This window comes from Rutilus rutilus, assembly GCF_951802725.1.
Source record: "Rutilus rutilus genome assembly, chromosome: 2".
NCBI lineage: Eukaryota > Metazoa > Chordata > Actinopteri > Cypriniformes > Leuciscidae > Rutilus > Rutilus rutilus.
This window is the reverse complement of record NC_140210.1, coordinates 39677814-39689916: the sequence shown is the minus strand read 5'-3', so window position 1 is coordinate 39689916 and position 12103 is coordinate 39677814. Positions and strand designations below refer to the sequence as shown.

Genomic DNA, 12103 nt, shown 5'->3' with positions numbered 1-12103 from the left:
CGCGCCTTATAATTCAGCCTCAATTATCACCCCGCAAGAACAATTACAGTGCTTTACAACTATAGAACAAAAAGAGTTAAATAAACTTATCACTTCATCTAAAACAACAACATGTTTATTAGATCCTATACCCACTAAACTACTGAAAGAAGTGTTACCTATAGTGGAAGAGCCTCTCCTCAATATTATTAACTCATCTTTATCTTTAGGTCATGTTCCTAGAACATTTAAACTGGCAGTTATAAAACCTCTCATTAAGAAACCACAATTAGACCCACATAATCTAGAAAATTATAGACCCATTTCAAATCTTCCTTTTATGTCTAAAATACTAGAAAAAGCTGTGTCCGCTCAACTGGGCTCTTTCTTGCAAGAAAATGACATCTATGAAAAGTTTCAGTCTGGATTCAGACCGCATCATAGCACTGAAACTGCGCTCGTTAAAATCACAAATGATTTACTTTTAGCTTCTGACCAAGGCTGTATCTCAATACTAGTTTTACTTGATCTTAGTGCTGCGTTCGATACTATAGATCACACAATACTCTTAGATCGACTACAAAATTATACTGGTGTTCAAGGACAAGCATTAAGCTGGTTCAGATCATACTTATCTGACCGCTACCATTTTGTCTATTTAAATGAAGAAAAATCGATCATAACTCCAGTAAACTATGGAGTGCCGCAGGGATCTGTGTTAGGCCCTCTGTTATTCTCAATATATATGCTGCCACTTGGAAATATTATAAGGAAACATGGAATTAGTTTCCATTGTTATGCTGATGACACTCAAATCTATATTTCATCACGGCCAGATGAAAACGCTAAATTATCCAAATTGACAGAGTGTGTTAAAGATATAAAAGATTGGATGACGCGCAATTTTCTTTTATTAAATCCAGACAAGACAGAGGTACTAATCATCGGTTCAACAAACCGCCCACAAAACCTCTCACTCTACAACTTTAATATAGTAGGATGTCCTGTTACTTTATCCTCTACAGTAAAATACCTGGGTGTTATACTAGACTGCAACCTGTCTTTTGAAAATAATATTTCATATGTTACAAGAACAGCCTTTTTCCACCTTAGAAACATTGCTAAGTTACGTAACATGCTATCAGTTTCTGATGCAGAAAAATTAGTTCATGCATTCATGACCTCGAGACTAGATTACTGTAATGCTTTATTAGCCGGTTGTCCTGCATCCTCAATAAACAAGCTACAGTTAGTCCAAAATGCCGCCGCTAGAGTTCTTACTAGATCAAGAAAATATGATCATATAACACCAATTTTATCATCACTACATTGGTTACCTATAAAGTTCCGTATTAATTACAAGGTATTGCTACTGACTTATAAAGCCCTAAACGGCTTAGCTCCAGTCTATTTTACGGATCTTCTATCGCCCTATAATCCATCGCGCTCTTTAAGATCACTAAATTCAAGGCTTTTGGTCATACCTAGGATATCCAGATCCACCAAAGGAGGGAGAGCATTTTCACATTTGGCTCCAAAACTCTGGAATAGTCTTCCTGATACTGTTCGTTGCTCAGACTCACTCTCCCAGTTTAAAACTAGATTAAAGACGCATCTCTTCAGCCAGGCATTCATATAATACTTTTAATCTTACAGTTAAATCTGACCTCTAGTTCATAAACGCCAGAGGAGAACTGGCCCCCGACTGAGCCTGGGTTCTCCCAAGGTTTTTTTCTTCTCCATTAGGTCACCTGATGGAGTTTTTCGGTTCCTTGCCACTGTTGCCTTTGGCTTGCTCAGTTGGGGATATTTGGGGATATTTAATTTAATCAATCAATCAACAATACTATTGATCAGCATTACCAAACGTGGACGTTTTCCACTAGAAACAAACATTGATGTATTATTTTAATTTAATACTGTGAAGCTGCTTTGATACAATCTGTATTGTGAAAAGCGCTATATAAATAAACTTGACTTGACTTGACGAATTTTACGAGGTGGCTAATTGAGTGGGGTCGTATGAATTTGTAAAATTTTTGCTAAATCATACATATTTTACGAGTTGCCCAATTCATATGATTTCGTACGAATGACCTACCTCTGACCCCGTCCCTAAACCTAACCGTTACTGGGGTTTAGACAAACCGAGTGAGGGCGTACGAATTCATACGAAACAGTCAGATTTTACTCACTCGTACGAATTGGTCATGAGATAGCGTTGAAATATCGCATTCCGTTCACAAGTTATAGCCATTTTAGTAAAGGTGGCTCCTCCCACTTCAAACTTTTTGGCCCTTAGGCCGTGTGTCCACCAAAGCGTTTTTAGCCAGCTGAAAACACTAGGCGCTCTGCTGAAAACGCCTAGCTGTGAGCGCTTGAGAGCATTTTGCCAGTGTTGCGTTTTTTTCAGTTGAGACACTTTGCTTGTTATGATACGGAATATCCGCGAAAGTGTTACTACTAGTATCTAATTTCACACATATTTTGTTTCTGTGTTGATTCTATATTAAAATGTCAATACAATGTAATGTATTTTCTCCGGCTCTTGTTTTAAATGATTTTGTTCCGTTATTATGCTTGTTGTCATTTGTTGACGTTGTGCAAGCAGAATGTGGCGGACGCGGTTGGTCGGTGTGGTATTAGTCCCGCCCCATCTCCACTGTGATTGGACGGTTGGGTAAAAAGTGACAGTGATGAGCGCTGCGTTTTACCAAAAAGTTGAACATTCTTCAACTCTCGGCGACCTGTAAAAAACGCCGAACACTCAGCGCCTCGTTACACTCATGGCGTTTTAAAAACGCGGCGCTCCCATTGAAAACATTTGAAAAAACACGCCAGCCACGTGAAAACCGCTTTGGTGGATGCACGGCCTTAGAGACAGTGATTCGAAATTTCAACTTTTTTTTATAATTATTGACAGTCAAACTCCAGAGAATCTTGCAGCACTGCTTTGGTTCCGATTGGGTCAAAATCCTTGGACTAGTTAAAAAATCCAAAACGCCCGAAAATTTCGCCAGGCGACAAATCCGTTTTTTGTCCATCTTGAACCAAGGATTCCAACGATATAAGACACTTTAGCCTACGCCTAACAGTTTGGGAGTTATGAGTTATTGAACCCCTAATAAATACTCTAACAAATATATTTTATGTATGTGTTTATATAAAAGTATGAATATGTATGTTTGCTAGAACCAAAAAAACAAATAGCAATGACATGAGATCATGTTGCAATGTTTAAAGACTTCATGAGCTAATGTAATCCCAAGGACATCCTGATAAAGTTTCGTGAACCCATTTAACAATGCTTTCTTGCTTACATAGCAACGTTTGTAAAATTGTCACTTTTCATGTGGAGATGGTCGTGCGTTGCATTGAAGTGATGCACTGAAGCTTGTAAAAGGGCCTTAAGTGTGCTGTAAGTCGCTTGGATAAAATAACTAAATGATTGTTTCTGTTCTGTTTACAACGCTGAGAACTTTAATTTCATCCCAGTGGACCTTCCCTAGTCTAGAAAATGACATGTATTTAGTTAAGAACCAAGAAGTGCTGCATATAGTGCCAGAGCAGCAAAGCTGTTTCCTCTGAAATGACTGTGTTTGTTTATGTAGATGTCAGGGAAATGTCTGTTGTTCCCCTAACAGTCAACAGAGGGCATCCTCTCTGGAATTCTGTGTTTATCAAAAGCTCGTTACCATAGTTACCACACACCTGTGTTGCATTTGGAGCTCATTAGTCAACCATTAAATGCTCCCTTTGTTTCAACGGTCATTTGTGAAGTCTTATTTGTTGATTAATACGGTCCTGAGCAGCTGTCTTTGTGTTTTATGCTCCTGTTATTGAACATTGTCGTTTTGACCTCGTCTGCATCTTTGATTTTATTCTCATTACATTGCAACAATGAATGGGCTATTATTGATCTGGTGACAAAAATTTAAAGTAACAAATATCAACATTACTGTTGGCCTGTAGTTTGTTGCTGCAAGTTGGTATTGTATTGGCTAGAAACTGCTGACTTTCTAGTATACAGAGCACATTTCAAATTGAAAGCTGAAAATGGAACGTCAGTTAGCAAAGTCTCATTAACGTTAAAACTTCACATTGAGTGATGACAGATTCTCAGGATAACGCTCTGTGTATCTTTCCTCAGTTTTGACTGATGGTCTATTTTCTTTAACTTCCCCCTCATACTGTAAGTTTAATTAAAAGCTGACATTTTGTGTGAATGCCAATGAGCATTGGGATGATGGGGTGGCAGGGTGTCTACTGATAGAAATTAAACAAAATCAAAATATTTGCTCATTTAAAAAGTACACAATTCTCTATCGACACGATTTGATCAAATATATTATGAGTTTATGAAAATGTATGAACTAATGTGAAATACGGTGAATGTGATTTCACCAAGTGCAACATGTTCTGGATCAACATCTTTGTTGATACTGGAACAACATTCCAATCAACCAATCAGATTTGAGGGACACGTTTAGAGTTTATGTCAAGTTTAGGCTTACAACCAGGGTTAGGTGCTTCTACAACAGTGTTATGGGTAGGGTTAGGTTTAGGTGTAGGGATGGGATGGTTAGGACTATGTTTTTAGTCAGGAATGTTGTTCAAGGATCAACAAAAGATGTTGATCCATGAACATGTCTTACTTTGGCAAAATCACGGTGACCTAAAAGTACCTTACTTAAATCCTCTTCATCCAATACAGTCTCATAGCAATTCGTAACTTTAAAAAAATTTGACAAATTGGTATGAATTCATTTATAGGTTTTTGTATGATCTTTTTACGTCTCCATAACAGTTATATTCAGAGTTGGGGGTACATGTAACTGAGTTACATAATTTAATTTTAAAATAAATGTAACTGTAAACAGTTACTGAGAAAAAAAAAAACTTTTAATTAAATTACAGTTACTTATGAAAATGTTAACAATTACAAAGGGGGTTACATCTGAATATTTTCTGTAGAGAGTTAGGATATGTTGAATAATATTAATTTGATGTTTTGCCTGTTTTTGATGTGCACGATGCCTCCTGTCATTTAAAGGCTGTTTAGTACAGCAATCTGTCTAAGAGTTGCCACCTTGGCGAGTGATAAAAATGCATACCAGTGCTGGAAATTAGAAGAGTAATCAAATGTAATCAGTTACATTACTTTATTAAAGTAATTGAAACAGTTACACTACTTGTTACATTTTAAATAGGCTAACTTGTAACTTGTAATCTGTAACCTATTACATTTCCAAAGTAACCCTTTCAACACTGGTTATAGTTAGGGATGGGGTTATAGGTGGACCTTCATGCTTACTATTTAAAAAAAAAAAAAAAAAACATACTTTTTTGTACGATTCACATCATATAAATTAATTTGAAATCGGCATCTCCTAAAATACTTCGTTTTTCGTGTGAGATTGGGTTGCGTTATCTATGTCTTTAAAGGTTCGGTCACATTTACTGTTGCTCGATGAATTTTCATGCTCATTGCTCAAAGTCATTCCAATCAGCGAAAATGTTCTCCACACAGATTTCAGCCACGTTCAACTTGGTCATGTAAATTAGCTGCGCTAACCAACAGAACACTGACTGTTTCAAAAGTGACTTTATACACGAGCTACACTGTAAAAAATTTGCTGTAGTTATGCAGCTGTTTGCCAGTAACTTACTGTAGATTTAAATTTATGCTATTTACTGGCAACAGTTTGTTCAAAGTTAAATGAACATTAAACATTAACAAGTCTTTGTCTTTACAGAATAAAACTATAAAATAACAATCTAATGCAAAGCATTCTGGGAACCAGAAATCTTCATCAACCTTTTTCTGTTTTTCCTTCAGATTTTGGTTCCCAGAATGCTTTGCATGAGGCTGTTATTTTAGTTTTATTCTGTAAAGATAAAGACTTGTTAATGTTTAATGTTCATTTAATTTTGAACAAATTGTTGCCAGTAAATAACATCAATTTAAATCTACAGTAAGTTACTGGCAAGTAGCTGCCAGTAATACTGTAATTTCTACAGATTTTTCCAACAGTGTATGCTTCATTATACATCTCTAAGCTATTAACAATGAACAATGGACATTTATTGCATGCGGAAATTTCACTAATGTGACTGGATGTTAAGGGACTGTAAAGCGTCATGACATCTTCAGTGATTGTGACAAATTGTTGCAACATTTCTTAAACCTGTAATTACCTTCCTTAAAACAAATTAGGCACTAAACAAGTTAACAAGTGTTTTGCTTTCATGAATAAGCTCCAGTTCCATACTCACTTCAGCCTTGTTTAAAGTGCACACTAAGTTTTTAATTACAACAGCTGATTCCCCAGGTTCTCATCAAGGCCTCTGATTACATTTCAGGTCAACAGATTACGGAACCACTTATGAGAAACTCAATGAAAAGGTGGGCGTGAAGACCATCCTCAGCTATCTGTACGTCAGCCCCAACAACAAGCGCAAGGTAAGATTTATGGCGTTTGTTTCCTCTGTCTGGTACACCTACACATTGTTAGTCTTCATGATGTCTCTTTTACGAAGATGTCAAAACAGGTTTCAAGGTGATTATGTTTATGTGCGTGCGTAGCTCAACCCCCCTGCTCATTTATGACCGCTAACCGCGTTGGAAGGATTCCACAGGTCTTCTTCTTGGCTCAGTGCGCTGTTGGCTAATTTATCCTCTAGTAGTATTTACTAACCTCTCCAGATTTTTATGAGATCAATACATTTTAAAGATTCACTGGCTACAGCACGCAGTTTTCACTTGGAAGATATAGTTAGCATTCAAAGCAAAACACATTCATATCATTAATATTGATAAGGCTGCATTTTTTTTTTTTTTTTTTTTTTTTTTTACTTTGAGGTCTAATGAATTATGAACCGGATGAAAAGAGATTCATAAATTGCTAGTGTTTTAATCAAAGGCATGACAAAAAGGCTTGTATTTATGGCTTGAGGCTTGGGAATTTGCTTTGACAGTACAAGCTATCTTTCTCCATCGTCCTTTTTAAACCTCCTTTTTTTTACTCGTTTACTTTTTTCTTTATCAAGAAGAGTCATTTATTACTTAATTGTGGCTATCAGTCAGTTAATTATGGCCATTAATGAAGATGGAACACACTTTCAGTAGTTAGTGTTGGGGAAGCTGCTAGAAGACTGCAGTGTGCTAAGCTACAGTACATGCTAGACATGAAGTTCTATAAACTTTTTAAATTACAGTAAAATTTCAGTATCTATAATTGTATCTTGTCATATATATTATTACATTGACCGGACATGTTCGGTTCGCTTAGATTTTACATTAACTCGTGGGAAAGTGATAGTATGTTGTGGCCATTTTGTTGAAGTTGCGGCCTATGTTTTTTTCTTATGGCCATGACTTCTTATGTTGAGGGAATGGCATCCTTTTCTCGTGGCCATGAGTTTAATCCATAAACAAACCTGCGTAACATATAACGGGAATGGACATGTTCGGTTTACTTAAAGGTATAGCGGAGGATTTTCCCGAATTTTAGAAAAGAACCGCCCTCTCCACTTTTTGAAAAAATGCACATGCGCAACACTCTACCTGCTCCCGAGAGGGAACGCCTATTAAACGCGTGCACGAGAGAGCATGCACGAGCCTAGTTCTCCTCGTGCACGCTCTGTTTACGAGTTGCTGTTGGCATGGCTCATACAAGCCTACTTTCCTTTACCTGTCGAGTAGAAACTTCGCGACTGAGGCATCAGTGGGAAGTCCAACCTGTGCTTTTAGCGCACGCCAGTGTGTGAAATATTCTCCCAAAAACTCAAAAACATTCATGCAAGACAAAATGTAAAATGCCCTTCCGTGTTTTATTTACTTATTATACTGATCGATTGAGTGAGGACTCAAGACATGATCTGCAATGGAGAAGTAGCTTGTTGCATTTGTGTAATAAATACTATGTGAACACATTGGAATTATCAAAAATGAACACACAAGGTTTTAGAACATTTCAGCGTGATACCTTTTACCATTTGGTCATAATTACTTTAGACAAATGGAGATGTTTACCGTGTCTGCGCGGTGCGTGACTTGTGCCAGGGCTAGCATCGCTAATCATAGCTTACATTAACTTTTACTAGCAGTGATTTTAAATGGATGCATGCCAAACTTTACCTGTCGAGTAGAAACTTCGCGACTGAGGCATCAGTGGGAAGCCCAACCTGTGCTTTTAGCGCACGCCAGCGTGTGAAATATTCTCCCAAAAACACTCTGGTCTTGTTTCTTTCTTCAGAGGCCTTTCTCTTCTTGTCATACAGTTCGTAGACACTTTTTCTCTTGCGACCCTCGGACATTTTGAAAAAACCCGGTGAGAACGGGCGAGCTTCGATGAATGGCTGAAACCGTAGCTCACCACACACATATACACATGAAAGTGCGCATGCGCAAAAAGCGAAACCTACCTAGGGACGAGCACGTACGACGGCCTTACGTAAACATATCACCAGAATGATTGACAACTAGGAGGACCAATAGTCTTGATGATCCACCCGGAAAAAGAAAATCCTCCACAATACCTTTAATGGTTATTATTAATAAATTAACATTTTCAGGTATCCCATGTCTGATACGCAAACAATTTTGTAAGAAAAATATCCATAATTAGAACTTTATGATCTATAATCACTGGCTTCCGGCACCGGCCGTACGGGCGTTCACGAGAGAGTTGAGTTCCTGCGGAAGGGTGACCTCTGACCGCTACGCTTCAGAAGGGATTTATAAACCCACTGCCGTCGTATGGATTACTTTTATGATGGATGGATGAGCTTTTTTGAGCTTCAAAAACTCTATTATCATTTATATAACTTTAATAATATTATATATTATTATATAACTCACTATTCAATGCCAGTACAAAGCTGGAAAGAGCCATTTTTGATTAAACGATTCCGTTAATTACTCGCTAACACTTCTGTTCAGTCTTGTTCATATCAGTGTGTTGTTAAGATGCAGGAGCTGTGGCTTCGTGGCACTCAATCATAATGTAATAATCTGGGATGTTTTTCTAACAGATCAATTTTGTTTTGCCTACAGTTGTGGGTGCCTATTTAGGGATTCATATTTCCCAGCAGTTCTGAACCAGCAGATTTAATTACACTGTGTCTAGACGGCATCTCTACCACCAACACACGCACAAATGTCATCAACATCTGCTCAACACTGTGCTGTATTGTTCATCCACTTTGAATGCCAACGGTTAATCTTTTTCTTCAGCAAAATAGCAAACTTGTACACCAGAGGAGGAGAGAAGAACCCATTGGAAATGTCCTTTCCTTCTCTAAGTGCTTAATTTTCTAACCAGTAATGAAGGCGGAACCCAAGTTCACATTAAATAGCTACTCTCAATTCCAATGACATTATAAAACCAGGCCTGGGTCGTAATTAAAGGCTCTACTGTAAACATAATAAAAGCTTTGGGTCTAATAGAATAGTCAACATCCATTTGTCGGCTTTTACATTAACATGTAATGTGGGACGGCTTTTTATATCAAACCAGGAATGATTATCCTTGAATGTGAATGGTGAATGGCTGGTCAGTGCAGTACATCACAAAGGGCCTTAATGAGTAGTGTGGAGTGGATAGTAGAGCTTTAATAATCCGTTAATGTTAGTTGATTGTGTTCTTGAGGATGCAATGGAACATATTCAACACAGAGAACAAAGCAAGGACATTTAGAAATATAGTATTTGCATAGTATATTATGTAGAGTTTTTTTTTTTCACTTTCTATTGACAGAATAGTCAAAGGTTTTGCTCAGTGTGTTGGGAGCTTGTACCAACTAGATTATGGGGTTACACTTTATTTCGTTGGTCCACTTTAGACACTCCACTAACTATTTGCTCCAACTTTGTTTTCTTAGTACATACTTCCATTAGGTTCAGTTTTAAGGAAGCGTGGAGTGTCTTTTTATTTGTATTATGCAGATGACACCCAAATCTATCTGACTTTGAAACATAATAACAAGAAAGATTTAGAAACCTTGCTTGCAAGTTTAGCCAATTGAAGATCTTGGATATCTTTAAACTTTAATGAGAGCAAGATTGTTGTTGGGGCCCTCTGTGTATAAAAAAACAACAACATCAATGTTGGAAACTTAAATACCTACAGTACCTCAATCTGACTGGAACATTTGGGAGTTATTTTTGATTCCTGTAGTAATATTAGTAAATTATTCATGATTTCATTCAACTAACCCTAAACCAAACCCTATTCCTAATCCTAACCCTACAGTAAGTACATGTAGTTAATTTATATTACTCAATACTTAAATATATAATTACAATGTACCAAGGATACCTTAAAATGATACCTTGTTTTAAGCATAAAGTCACTTAATTTTGATAAATTTGTCAAAAAACAAGACTTTATATCTTATGTCATTTTGCTTCTCAATTAAATGCATCCTGATTTACGAATGTTTATATATTTTACTGAATAAATTGAAAATCAGTTTTTGCCATGTTGACGTGTCAATAGTCAATCAAACTTAAGTAGACATACTTTATTGGCCTGAAAGGATGTACAGTTACTACATGTCTAAGCTGTCTATAATAAGGACATAGATCATTAAAATAGCTTTTTCCACATACATTTAATCCAGTCTGTAAAGCAATTTCTCTTCTTGAGTTATCAGAGTTAGATAAAGTCACATCAATAAAGAGTCATTTCTTTTGGTAATGAGTGATTTGAGTCTAACTCTAAGTCACGAGTCTTGATCTACATCTGTTCCAAACGTAATATTAAATGATTAAATGAGATGACTTGAGCAAAACTAAACCAGTCCATTGAAGAGCCTGAATATAATTGGAGGATTAACAATCAGTTGTGGATCTTGTGGTGCCGGTGCCAACATGTCATGTGGGTAATTTCTCCAAGGCAATGGAAATCAAGCAGACATTTAAGTGAGAAAAATGAGCAATGCCAAAAATGCTTTGTAGCGAATATGAAATTTACTCAAAATGAAATTGCTATTATATGCTGTCCTGAAATAGCCGTACTCTTCGGGAGAATGATTTTATTTTATTATACATTTCACAAAGAAAATGTCTCATTCTCATTTGAGTGGCTTTTAGGAAGGTATTACAGGGTGTGACAAATTTAATTAAGACATCAACAAATACCGAAATATACCAAATTCTGTTCCGGTGGCAAACGTGTTACTGCTAAATTATGTTTTGCAAGCTCCTATACCTCAAAGATTATATGAAGTCAGAGTGTAATGAGATGGAGAAAATGAATTCACCCTGTAGAATTGACTGTCATATTGGGCTAAAATAGGGTTAGGATAATTAAACTAGAGAGGTAGAAGCCAAACCACCGTGCGGTAGTTTTGAGCATGTGTGTGCCACAGGGAAAAGGTAAATGCACAGCAGAAAGTGCAGCCACAGCAGATTGTAGACGGGAGAGGAAAATCAAACGGCGGCAGTGCCAAAACCCTGGAAGAGAAGCGGTCAGCGTGGTGGGAGACCGGCGGGGAGAGAGAACAAGAGACACACAAAGACTAATACTGAATTCAACTTGTGATTGCTGTATTTAAGATACCGTATCACATTTTGTGGTTTGAAGGGTGACGATTCAAAGGAATTGGATCATGTCCATTGGATATTTTACAAATAAACTAGTGCTGTCAATCGATTATAAAGATTAATCACTTGTTTTTTTCTGTGATTAAAAACACTGAAGTCTTTAATATATTTCGTAAGGTAATCATTTCACAGTTAATCTCCAAATTAATGTAGGGACAACATAAAAACAGTATATTTTAAATTCTTGTTGATGTCTCCATGACATTTAGTTTTTTTAAACATTAATTATAGCCATTCGACATTACAGTATAATTGAAAGCTTTCAATTTTTTAAACATTAATTAGGCTTAAAAAAAATAACAACTTTTAATTTAAGTGAACTTATAACAATCCTCACATAAACCCATAATAAATGTCATATTTACCTGTGCCCTTTCTGTCTAACAGGCAGGAAATATACAGAAATTGAATAAAGTCAGACAGTCTGCACTGCATAAATTACAAATTAAATATAGATTAATCCTTATTAAAGCTAAAAAAAAAGTTCTTTAGTCAAGAGCAGTGAGTAATTTT

At 36.6% G+C, this 12103-nt stretch overlaps 1 protein-coding gene across 3 annotated transcripts in view; it reads left to right on the top strand.

Moving 5' to 3' along the window:
• sorcs1 (sortilin-related VPS10 domain containing receptor 1) overlaps window positions 1–12103 on the top strand; it is a 210874-nt gene that overhangs the window by 126052 nt on the left and 72719 nt on the right. For all 3 annotated transcript variants that reach the window (XR_014626496.1, XM_084402210.1, XM_084402211.1), the window contains exon 3: window positions 6343–6442. Coding sequence is in view for 2 of the 3 variants with exons in the window: in XM_084402210.1 (XP_084258336.1) it covers window positions 6343–6442 (100 nt within the window). In the remaining variant the exon portion in view is untranslated. The remainder of the gene's footprint in view (window positions 1–6342; window positions 6443–12103) is intronic.